This window comes from Galeopterus variegatus, unplaced genomic scaffold (genome assembly GCF_000696425.1).
Source record: "Galeopterus variegatus unplaced genomic scaffold, G_variegatus-3.0.2 Scaffold600, whole genome shotgun sequence".
NCBI classification, from domain to species: Eukaryota; Metazoa; Chordata; class Mammalia; order Dermoptera; family Cynocephalidae; genus Galeopterus; species Galeopterus variegatus.
This window is the reverse complement of record NW_007726711.1, coordinates 144510-157626: the sequence shown is the minus strand read 5'-3', so window position 1 is coordinate 157626 and position 13117 is coordinate 144510. Positions and strand designations below refer to the sequence as shown.

The 13117-nt window shown below is 34.0% G+C and overlaps 1 protein-coding gene across 1 annotated transcript in view; it reads right to left on the bottom strand.

Moving 5' to 3' along the window:
- Positions 1-610: 610 nt before the first annotated feature.
- The window catches only part of ACADL (acyl-CoA dehydrogenase, long chain), a 47683-nt gene continuing 35176 nt past the window's right edge, over positions 611-13117 (bottom strand). Inside the window, exons 9-11 of the mRNA XM_008570414.1 lie at positions 7495-7622; positions 5264-5350; positions 611-1782 (exon numbers count right to left, since the gene is read on the bottom strand). Of these exons, the coding sequence (XP_008568636.1) occupies positions 1689-1782; positions 5264-5350; positions 7495-7622 (309 nt within the window). The 3' untranslated portion in view covers positions 611-1688. The remainder of the gene's footprint in view (positions 1783-5263; positions 5351-7494; positions 7623-13117) is intronic.

The window sequence follows — 13117 nt, the reverse complement described above, 5'->3', positions numbered from 1 at the left end:
GGCTTTTCCTACTGTGCTATTTTACTTTTTATCCTACAGATGTTTTATTCCTAAAATCTAGTTTCCTTTAAGATTGGGAGGGAAAGGGGCTGTGGGGTAAAAGGAGGGGTAAGTCTGTCAAATCCTATATCACTTTCTGGTAGTAGAAAGGAGGTAAAAGCTGCAAATATACTAGTACCGAATAAAAATTTATTTCAACTGATTTTTCATGGTATTTAATGCATATGAGAAAGAACCTAAGCTGGCAACCACACAAACTTGCCCAAGAGCAAATCAAAGCTGTGTAACTCTAGGAAAGAATGGTATCAAAATATTTTCTTTTCCCTCTGCTCTATCCAGTTGTAATGGTTGTACTGCATTAAAAAACAATGTTTATGGCTGGCTGGTTACCTCAGTTGGTTAGAGTGAAGCCTTGTAATACCAAGATCTAGGGTCCGGGTCCCCATACTGGCCAGCCGCCAAAAAAATAAATAAAAACAATGTTTAATATCAATGATAACAAATAAAATGTTTAAGTTTTTGAAGCTGAATACGAATATATCGATTTCCATTTTAAAACTATTTACTGTTTTATGACTATATGCAAAAAAAAACAAGTACTGAAATGTTATTTACAAATTAAATTAGTGGTTTATTTTTTGATAATAATTACTTTTAAGTTTCAAATCAAATGTCATTTCCTCACTTTTCCAGTTTAAATGCTTACTTTTATCATACTTATTATGATTTGAAATTATTGTATTTACTTATTTACTTCTTACTTTGTTTATTACTACTTATTGGTTTATTCACTTATTAGCAATGATCTTGCCCGTTTTGTTTGCCATCGTATTTTTAACCACCTGGTTTACAGAAGACACAAAGTTCTTGTTATATTAATAAATAAATTACACTGTTGCAAAATAAAAGTCACTGCTTTGATACCTATCATATATACCAACATCTTGAAATTAAAGGATGATGAATTATTCTGTGTTCTCTTATCAATTAAACTGGAATGGAAACCTGTTGAAATACCAGGTGTCAGTAGTAGAGAACCAAGGACATTCTCTGATTGGGGTTAAGCAAATGCTTAGCAAGTCCTTTGGGTTTCAAGGCAGTAAGGTAGGAAGGCTTCCTGCTTCAACCTTAGCTCTTTGCCAAAGAGCGTTTCACAGAGATATTCTGCACAAGCCTTTGTTTGAATACAGTATTCCATTGCTTAAAAACAGGGAATGAAGTAGCATGGTGGTTTCAAAACCACTGCTCTAGGAAATCTGGAGCAAAAGGTAGCCGAAATGACTTTACATTCTACATTATATTTATTTTTCCCTTTAATTTGCTATATTATTGTTTTTATACTATGACAACATAAAATTATTTCTGCCTCAATTTAAAAGATTTAAGCAATTATTGCTTTTTAGAATTTTAGAGATCAGTGAAACACTAAGGCTTCTAGAACCAAAAATTCTTTAATCTTTAAGTGTATAAAAAATTTAAAGTTAAATCTTATACTGGAGCATTTTAGAATTTGGATTCATAGATTTTTCCTTCCACTGTGTTGAGCTTACATTTATGTTTGATTTCTTTCTCTATAGAGAGAGCATATAAAAACATGTTTTGTTTCCCTCCTTTCCAGGTTACATTTTATCTTGAGTAGATTTAAGACCAGATTAGCTGTAATAGGATTCCAGGATGTGGGCAGATGTCTACTTGTCACGGATGATCTCTCTCGCAATCAGCTCCTTCATTATTTCATTGGTACCACCATAAATTGGCTGAACTCGGGCATCCACATAAGCTCTGGATAAATCAGATAATTGAATGAATAAAAAAATATTAGAAATTGTAAATTTTGTCTCATCAGGTAACTATTCCTGTAATTAAAGTATTTATTTAATGAAATTCAAACAATAAAAGTCCTCCAGAAATTACTTATTTTTCCAGTGTGGCATTCATCCTAGATTGGTATAATTATAAAAAACCTATTAAGATATTGATAATTGATAGCTTTGTTTTAGTTTGCTTAAAGAGATTATAAACTCAAAGTAACATTTGTAAGTGTGCTTCATCTGATATAGTTTTGTAAAATTCAAAACGTATTTTAAAAATCTGTTTTAGGTTTAGAAATACTTGTAATGTCTTGGTTTCTTGTTATCTTCAATGTTTCCACAAAAAGTTGAACTCTACTGGCTTTATAGAAAACAAAAGAAAAAAGAAACTACGTATCTTCCAGCATCACGTTAAATTCCAGCACCACTACCACCACCAGTAATATAAATTGATATTTTAGAAAATATTACTTACCAGAAAGTTAACAAGTAACCTATTTTATGGAAATGATTAATAGTCACTCCAGTAATGTATGGGGTTAAAAATACTAAGTGACCGAGTCCACTGCCATACAAAAAAGATACCATCAGAAGTTTATTTTTGATAGCCATGATAGTAACCATGCCTCTGCATAGCTGTTTTTAACTTTTCTCATCTCATTTTATCTTCTCAGTGCTGGGATCAGGGAGGATAAATATTATTATTGTTTTGCAGGTAAAGGATTTAATGGTCACATAACAGAAAATTAGCAGATAGAATGAGAATGTGGGGACCCTGCCTCTTTGGCAAGTATCTTTTTTATTATATCACAATACTTTCATTGGCCCAGGCATTTAGGGCTAGTTGTTGAGCTTTAGACTTTCCTAGTAGACAAATTCAGAGGAATTTTTTTTTTCACTCATAAAATCTGTTGTTTTTTACTTAATTTTTAAGACAACTTCAATGTGCCAGCTCTCCAGGAGTATGACCATTCTGGACTTATCTTTCTCCGTATTCATCAGGGTACCTTGAAAATAAGTGGGCACTTAGTAAATATACTAATTTGACTTACTGTATCCAAAGAAATATAGAATCTCAGTACTTTCTGATGAAAGTTTTAAAAGCTAGAGATATCTGTTTTCGAACATATTTTTTTTCTGAACAAATTCTGTTGTTCTCCATAAAATCCAGCACTTGCATTTCAAGGATCTACCTGGCATTTCAGCCTACTTCAGCAATCCCAGTGCTTTTAGACATTTTTGAACTGGGTTGGGCATTTTTTTTTTCACATTAAATAAGTTCCAATGGAGTAGGTAATGACAGAGATCAGCAGACCTTTTATAGGTTACTAATTAAATTTAGTCATCAACTAAAATTAACAGAGAAAAACAGCAGAAGAAATATTTAACCACACTGCATGACGCTCTGCTTCTCAGGCTGCCCTTCCTAGGATGGCAGCAAAGTCTCTAAATGGCACTTCTCACATGCTTGAGCCTAATGAGTAAGACTGAAACAAGCCCACATGCTGAAGACCAGTTATTAAAAAAAGCAAAAACAAATAAAACCAAAGCAAACAAAAAAAGTGAATAAAGCACTTCTTTTATCTTTGAAACCAAGACTCAGCAATACATGTATAAACAAATAATGTAGCTTAATCTGGCGGATATGAGAAACGCAATTAAAATTTTAAAAGAAAAAAAAAACCCAAAGCCTGTACATATTACCTAATGTGTCTGATTGGCTTTTTTGATAGTAGTTGATATTAGAATTCCCTGTGTCTTTGGGGAGAAAAATAGCAGTCTAGTTTAAAGAGTCATATAATCTTTGAACTAACAAGCTGACCAAGAAGGGTGATTATTATTCCTTAAAGAAAACAGAAGCGTCTCAAACTGAAACCAGGGATTTCAAATAAGCTATCAGCTGCAATTTTTGCTTGCTACTAAACTGAAGGAATTGACTCAGAGAAAACAAGAGATCAATGCTTATGCCACCCTGTACTCTTAAACCACCTAGATGGCTGACTCCTCTCCACTTCTCTTCTTAGACCTTGAACTAAACTACACAAACATGGAGCTGCTACATGTCTACACTTCCAGCAGCAGTTGTAACAGCACAGTTAAGTAGAAAACTATAAACATCCGTTATTATACCTTCTTAACACTCTGAATACTGTAATAAGATGGATGAATACTGCTAATCAAACAGGAAAATACACAGGAAAAATTCCAGTGATGATTTAGTTTGTGATGATTTAGTTTAGTTGTATTTCTGACTTCATGATGATACAAAGATTAAAAGTAAATAAATCTGCTTTTGATTAAGGCTTATTTGAAGTAGTTCTGAAAGGATATACCAAAATACAAGTCCAAGGATTGATTAAAAAAAAAAAAATCATTTAGTTACTTCATGCTTACATTCCCAAGAAGGGGAAAAGCCCTGGTTGTTGCTGAGTTTTTATTAAAGGGTATAAATTATATAATTCATATATACACATGACTTCTGAGCTGACCAGTGACTAAGAAAATCAGAAAATTAATAAATTATATCTATACTGAGTTTTCTGTTCTTAATTTAACTCTTACAAAATCTTTATTTTCCTAAGGACTATAAGCTATCAAATGTTTTCAATTATGCTTGCCAAAATGATAAATTTGAAGATGTTGTTAGGCTGCCAGTTTGAATATGAGTGTGATAATTTTTCCCTTTAGCTACTCTACATTCAGATAAAAATTAGAAGTTTTTAGAAGCCTATAGCATTCTTATTCTCAGATTCAGAACTAAATTGGACTTTCCTATATATATAAAAAAAACTTTCTTGGGAAAATTTTATAAATTGAAAATATTGCTAAATAAGAGAAAAAATATATTTTCTAGAGTAATGAGGAAAAACACCATAGGGAGATTGCTGAGACAAAGAAGAAAACAGGAAATTACGGAGATGGAGGAAGAAATATGGCTGAGGACCCTGCCTATTAAAATGGTACTGCTTCAAGCTAATAACAAGAATACTCATATATGATGCAATAGTAAAGGTGTATTTAATTTCATTTAATTTGAAGGAAATAAAAATTCTATTTGAAAAAAATAAGTACCTTTACTTTTTGGAGTAAAATCAAATATTTAAGATAACAATTTAGATCCTTTTCATTAGTAGGTTAATTTTTCTGCATTATTTTATTGTTGTTGTTTAAAAATAGTGATATCTGCCCTTCTATATAGTGACTTAAATAAAGCCCAAGCATCAAGCTTTAGTATACTGGTCTCTTCATGTTCTTTAAAAGTGATAAAATCCTAGTGGTAAGTCAATAAAATAAAGCTGCTTCCATTTGCTTGAACACACTCTGTAGTCAGTTAAAAAATGCAAAGATTTCCCACTTCGTTTCTCTCTATACTTGATGTGCAAAGTACAGTAAAGAAATTTTCCTTTTTCTTCACATGATTAGGAAGAGTGTAACAGAACAACCATACTTACTTTGCAATAGGGTACTCCCACATGTATCCCCAACCTCCATGGAGCTGTACACAGTCATAAGCTACACGGTTTTGTAAGTCAGATGCCCTAGATAGCCAAGATAAAAAGCAGAAAAGGAACATTTGAAATAGATTTTCATGAGGTGCTTCACAATCAGGAAATAAATAATTCATGATTGTTAAAATGCATACATTTATCAAGCAATATCATAGCCAACCAGAGAAGATGATAACAATTACATATAAAATATATTCCAAAAGATTTTTCACATAAAGAATACTGTCTTTATCAATTATATTTCTGGATGGGTTTCTGTTAAGGCAAGTAACAAAATGTGGAAAACTCAGACTATTAGATTTTGTCTATTTTAGGCTTGAAAAGGATATAGTGAAGACTTGAATTTGGCCCAATTTATTTAGATTTTCTATATGATTTAAATTACTGAGCCATGTAGGTCCTTTTGCCTTTGTAATGTGTTTTTTTTTCTCCAAAGATGTCACTTTCTATTTGAAGATCACAATTCTGAATTTCGAGAACTGTGAAAAAATATTTTATTTTTAGGGTTCTGGCTTTTCAGAAATAAACTGAAAGTAAAAGTGAAAACCTAAGATGGTAAACTATTAAAGTACATGTCATTATATAAAAAACTTACTAAAAAATTATTTGGGGATTATTATTCCTGAAGTGTGTGCATGTGTGTATGTACATGTGCGTGAATATATATATATATATAAATATATGAAGTACTTGAGAAAAATTCTTTTCTAATCTTATCACGATTTTAACTATCATTAAAATCCATAAGGTAACTAGTAGAAATTTTATTCACCTCAACATAAAAATGCAAATGGTACTTCAAAAAATTCCTGGAAAAATGGAATTAAAAAATAATACAAATCTTTCCACCAACTTTTTGAAGTACCCTGGATGAGGTGGTTCAAAATTCTTTTTTGTTTATTTTTCAGTAGTGGGAAACATAAAGCAGAGGTAAACATAAGCACATTTCCCTGTTTAAAATAATTTTCAACTCAAGCCATAGGACAGGTGAAGATGTTCCTGAGAAACAGAGTGACAATAACAGACAAGACTCTAAGAGCAATAATATTTGGAATATGGTAAGTTTTGTATTTAACAAGTATTTTAGTAAAATATTTACTGGGATATAACTTGTTGCCTCTTCTGCTTCAATGTGAAATACCAGTGTGTCTATAAACCTGTTGTTTTCAAAGAAAATTGAGGTCAATAGCTATCCAAACTTCTCTTTTTCTAAAAATATTTAATTTTTTTTTACATTTTTTCCAACTAATCAAAAAACTTGTTGTACATCTAAATGTAAAAGGTCTCCCCTCAAAGTGCAAGTTTCTAGTAATTCCACATTACTTTTCAACCTGGCAAATTACGGAATCATTACATAAAGCACAAAATATTTCCTCTATTCTACATATGATTGAACTGAACACAAGTTAATGAATAATGACAGGAATTTTTTCTAGGTTACTTTTGGGCTGAGATGTAAGAATGTTTTTCTTAAAAAAAGAGAAAACCAAGTCCACTTCTAGAATCTGATTTAGAGTGTATGTTCTTGCATCTTAAAATATACAAAAGCCTTACAGGGTCTTTTTCCAATTAATTCACCTTTAACACCACTGCTAATCACCTTTAACGCAAATAAAAATCTTTCGAAACTTCACAGGACATTTTTTTCCTTTCACTTAATAGAGCAGGTGCAACTTTTGATTGATTCTTCAGGAATTTTTCTCTTAAATCTGGAAAACACCATAAATAGAAAAATCTTGTCCAACCTAGTCATTTCACAGATAACAAAAAGTTGTCCCATGGGGGAGTAAGTTTAATTATAGTTATTTTATGAAAAATTGGGACTATCTCAAGATTCCTATTTTACTGTTCTCTTTCAGCCTCACTATACTGCCACTTTTTAGATAATTTGAAATTAAACTGTTGCTTGAATAACCAATCAGTTGTCTTACTTTAGTCTGTTAATATTTTATTTTCAACAGCAAGTTAAGAATTAAATATCAACTTAAGTAATTTGTAGCACATTATAAATAGATTTAATGGGACTTTTCAACATTTTTAAAAAGTTGGTTCTTATTGCTATTTTTTTCTTTTTACACAGCTTTCTTCAAGACCCTCAAAGCTGGTTTTAAAGTTGACAGAATTCCATAACAGTCTGAGCAAACAGCACATTTTAACTTCTGTAGCATGCATACCAATATTTCGCCATGGAAGCAGTGGCAGAGTCTAGACGTTTTGTTTCATGCAGCTGGAGACAGCTGTCCACAAAAGCTCTGGTGACACAAATGTGTGTTTTTAATTCTGCGAGTTTATGCTGCACCGTCTTGAGTTTAAAGGAAATGAAATAAAAAAATGAGCATGGTAGAAGAAAACATTTTCACTTACCTAGCATATCAAAAATTATATAATAACAGATCTTTAAAGCAAAACAAAAGTGGAACTGCTTCTTTTACCTCCAGAAAAAAAGGTCATATGTTAACTAGTCAGCTTAAATTTAAAACCCACTATATTTCAGTGCTGAGGAAACTTGTACTAAAAGATGCAAAGGTAGATAAATAATCTCTCATATTTTAGATTCTAAACCGTAGACCACTAAGGGAAACTTGCTTGAAACACAGCACGACTTTTAATGTGTGAGCACCACCTTGTGGTACAGGCCTTTAGGTACAGCTGCTGAAAACACCTACTTTTCTCCAGACATTAAAAATGTTTTCTCTATTAATGAAATTAACTGAACACATTTCCCTATTCTGCTTCTTTGTACTGGAGTAAAGTAATAAAGTAACAAGCTGGAGGGAAAAGGGGGTTCTTCATGTTCATAATCACAACATCAAAAATATTAGACATTATTATTTTATATTGCAAAGTATTTAATCTAGATTTTTAGAATGCAATAGGAGAATAATGGAATCAGAGCACTCAAGCGATCAAAGCCCAGTACCCTGCAACTTCTTCCAGCCCTCCCCTTTCTCCCTCCCATCCCTCTCAACAGCTTGCCTAGCACAGCCTCTAACTTGAACTGAATGGTCTGGAATTATCAATGTTAATATACCTACATACCGACCTCCTCCTGCTGGCCATCAACAACCAATAGCATTTTTGGAAATCGTTCTGCTTAGACCAAAATTGCTGCAGACCGTTCTCACTTCAATCCATGTTTATTATTTAATTCCTGACTCTTGACTCTCACACCCTGAACTTTGAATTTACATCTGTTCTCTTTGGCACCAACTCTTGAGTCTCCTTTGAGAAACATGCTTGGACTTAAAAGACTGGCTATCTAGTTTGGACAGCCTCCAAAAGTATACCCCACTGTAGTTGATTTCTTAGGTCCAAGCCCCAGCTATGGTCAGTTGGCTCTATTCTTCCTTGTGGAAATTCAGACAAAATGAGTTCTAGTCATTCTGCTGTGGAATTTATGAGTGAGACTTCACTGTGGCTAATAAAAGACATACACATGGAAGTTAGTGACAAAGGTGGTGTGGTAAAACACATACTAGAAATTAAATGCATCCCACCTGTGTACTGGCAAGTCCATAGCCACGAATGCTTTCTCAAAGGAGGGTTGTGGAGCTACCTTCTCAGAGTATGCTGGGCCTACTTCTACTGCTGGCTACAGCAATTCTCAAACCACAAAACTGAGTCTTTCAGTGTCATTGGTGGTGGGGATAGTTTTCATCCTTTCCATTTCTAGAAAAGAGTAGAATGGAAGTATAATAAGACCCAGGATGTTTCAGGTAGAGTAGGAGCTCTGAGGTACAAATTCCTCATAGGTAATAACATAACTGCTGTGCTGATGAAAAACCCAGCTGACTGCCTTTCCCTTGGCTTTTCTAGAAACAGAGATTGTAACTGGCATCTAATGATTCCCAAACCGAGCAGTGGGAAGGCTGGTGTCACACTCCTTCCACCTCTGTATCCTGGCCTCTGCTTCTAAACGACCTGGGTTACATCGAAACTTTCTCCCCTTCGCATTCTTTCCCTTACTTTTTCTATCCATTTCTATTCATACATATTTAATAAGGCCAAATTTCTACCCTTCAATCAGCACAAAGTTTCGCACTCTCACCCCACACAATCAAGTTTACTCATGAAAAATCTAAAGATGAAATAAGAAATGAAAAAAGGGAGAAAGTAATCTTCTATTGAAACACATGACTATATATTCCATGAAAATCCCTGAAATTGAGTTCCGAGCCTCTTCCTGGCTTAGTTCAATGACACTATCTATGATGCTTCATTTGAAAAACAAGGGGGAATCTGCCATGTCTCCAGATACTTTTGCCCCTTTGCAATGACACACTTGAGAATTTATGCACTATTTACAATATGAGAGAATCAAGATCACTAAGCTTTATTCTCTCATTCCTATACTAGGAATTTCTAGAAGCTGAAGTTAAATTTTGGACTAGGAAAGAATCATTTAGAATTCTTGCTTCAGTGCATTGAGGGAGGTCCAGAAGTCTGGAAGAATTAATGCCTCCAAGAGTACATAATTTACTCTCTGGGGATAAAGAGATTAAATATTTACATATTCTTGGCATTGAGTTGGGTGTTACTAAACAGATTTGGTCTTTGCTCTTCACTGCAGACACTGCATCATGCTGTCTGAAATTATTCTCTAATGAATGGCAGCTAATAATTGTACCATACGTTACTAGCAAGGTGCTTTTTGTGAATGATCAACATGCTCATAGCAGCATTTTTAAGTCATTAGTATTCGCTAATAGATATAGAGCAACTAGCATTTTTTAAAAAAAATTCTTCTGAAGATAAGTGGAAAATGAATAGAGTCTCTTTTAGAGTTCTGAATGACAAAATTCTTAGAATCATAGAATTATGGAATTGGAAGACACCTTGGAGAGTTTATCTAGCCCAGTGTTTAAATAACACCATTAGTTGTGTTCTGATATATTAAGACTTAAATGTAAAATAAAACAAGTTAGATTTACTGCCTAATTTAAGAGTTAATTAACCCTATGCTCAAGGTCTTAAGAACTGGACATTTCCATTTTGGAGACATGGAAGGATGAAGTTTTATTTTTTTCCCTCTCCAATTTCTTTCCCTATACTTTGTGCCCTTCGAATCAAGAGTACATACCACACAGGAAATGATTAAGAGCTCTCAGAAAAGAACATTCCATCTTCACGTCAGTGCCCACAAGGTGAAGGAAATAGGGAAAGAAGGAAGATCCATCTACTTTAAACTTCTGGGCAGTAAAAAGAGTATATGATTAAGAGTGTAGTTTCTATAGTTAGAATATCAGTATAATTTGGGGCAAGTTACTTAACCTCTCCCTGCCTCAACTTCCTTATCTGTAAAATGAAAATAATTGTAATACTTATTATATAGTTTTGAAGGAAAAAAATGATACAAATTCATTTAGCACAGTGTCTGGCACATAGAGAGCAGTCAATAAACGATAACTGTTATTATTATTTAACATCTGGATTTTACTGTTTTATTGTCTATTCCATGAGAATCATGAGAATTGATTTCAACTATGGAGAGTCTAGATTTTAAAAAATGAGAATCCTATAACTACTGCTACTTTGGTGTGGTAGGTCTCTAGTCTAAAAAGAAAATAAATTTTGTGACATGCATCCAAATAGTCAGAAAGACACAAAATGTTCAACCTTCAAGGATAACAAAGAGAAAGGAAACTGAATGGTTATATAGTCATCAAATGACATTTGGCCAAGTAGAATGTGACATTTAAAGGACTGCCATTTCAATTGAATAACTAACAGTAGTGTGCCCAGTTCTGCAATAGGAGGTGTAGGCACACACTAGTCATTCATCTTCTCTGAATATATTCCTATCCTGAAATATGAAATTACTATTCAAAGATACTTATTTAGATATAACAGGGAGATTAAAAAATAATAATAATAAACCGGGAAGATCAGAAGAAATAATCTCAGAAATCTCAGAGCATATACACAAAAAACACTACTACTCATAGCCATCATGTACCTGTGGAAGTGGAATGCTACTGCCACCTATTGAAATTTTAGTGAATTACATTGAAAGAAAGAATAAAATGGTACTTGCTTTGAAAAGGAAAGATTAAAACTATTTCCTGTCTTTTTGCTATCAAAATACAATAAGTAAGTATTTTATTTTATTTTATTTTATTTTTTTGTCTTTTGTCTTTTTCCGTGTCCGGCAACGGATCGCAACTCTCAGTGTTGCCCCCGTACCGGACCGGGGACCGGCAACGGGATTGCAAACCTCGGCGTTGCTCCCGTGCCTCGCTCAGCCAGTGAGTGGGAACCGGTCCGTATGTGGGATCCGAACCCTCGGGCGGGAGCGCCGCCGCACTTCCCAAGCGGCGCACTATCCAGTGCACCACCGGGCCAGCCCATAAGTATTTTAAAAGAACTTTTTTCCCCTACGGAGAAAGCAGTATAGGCCGATTTTCTATTTCCTTCATGGTTACATGTCAAATCACATGCTTTCTGAGTCATTCAGGAAATCTGGGTAATACGAGGGTACTTCAAAAAGTTAGTGGAAAAAATGAATTAAAAGATAATATATATCTTTCAGGCCGGCCTGTGGCTCACTTGGTAGAGTGCGGTGCTGACAACACCAAGGCCATGGGTTCGGATTCCATATAGGGATGGCCGGTTAGCTCACTGGGTGAGCATGGTGCTGACAACACCAAGTCAAGGGTTAAGATCCCCTTACTGGTCATCTTTTGAAAAAAAAAAAAAAAGATAATATATATCTTTCCATAAACTTTTTGAAGACCCCTTGTATTACAGTCATCATTGCTGTTATCTAATATGAAGTACATATATGGGAAATATGGATTTCCAAAGGAATGAATAATGTCAATTCGGCTCAGTTGTTATAGCATCCAAATAAAGCTAAAGGCATGAGTACTTTAATAAACACTTTTTGATGTGAAGGTGGTGGCAAATGGATTTTGGAAGCAAATGATACTAATTCACTTTGGGTAAAGTTAAGAAAGTCACAGAGTGATACCAAGTTAGTATTGCTTCCTTCACATTGGTAGGAGCCTTTAGAGTTTATTTTCAGAGTTATACCTATCCAACTACATTTGAGCACACAACCCTTAAAAGGCAATCAATACATATTTGTTCAGTGAAATGAAAAATAAATCATGTACGTCAGTATTTATTATGGGAGATTACTGGTATTTTGAGGAAGACAATTAGCTGTAATACAATGCTACCTCTGAATGATAGGATATTTAACAACACTGTCTTCCAGGGCACTAAACACAAGTTATACCTCCAGTCCCTGTGCAATTCCCCACTCCCATCTCATTTCTGATATTTCTAAATGCCTGAGGGGAGAGGGCAGTTGTGCAGAACCACTGATATGTATAAATCAGTGATCCACAAATGAAAGGGAATATGAAGTATAACCTCCTTGCTCTTAAGAAAATCACAAAAGCAAGTCAGGTCACACTGTTTCTAATAATGTTTTCCTGATTGAGTGTGTGCCTCATTTTTATAGATTCAGAACAACTGTTGCAGGTCTGTAACATCAGTAAGAAAGTTAGGATATAGAGACGTTTATTCAGAATGAAAAAAAGTTAACTCGATGACTATGTAAGTAGCAAATAGTTCCCCAAATGACACTGAGACGATCTACATCAGGAGCAAAAGGAACAAGTTGATAACAAGTCCCCTTATACTGGAACAAAATGGAGCAAAGCCGTATGTAAGGCAAAAATCGTAGTAACAGCTAACTTTCATGAGGACTAACTGCCTGGTTAATATTCCAAGTACTTTATGTGTATTATCCCACCTAATCCTCAAAGCAACCCTATGACATAGCTACTG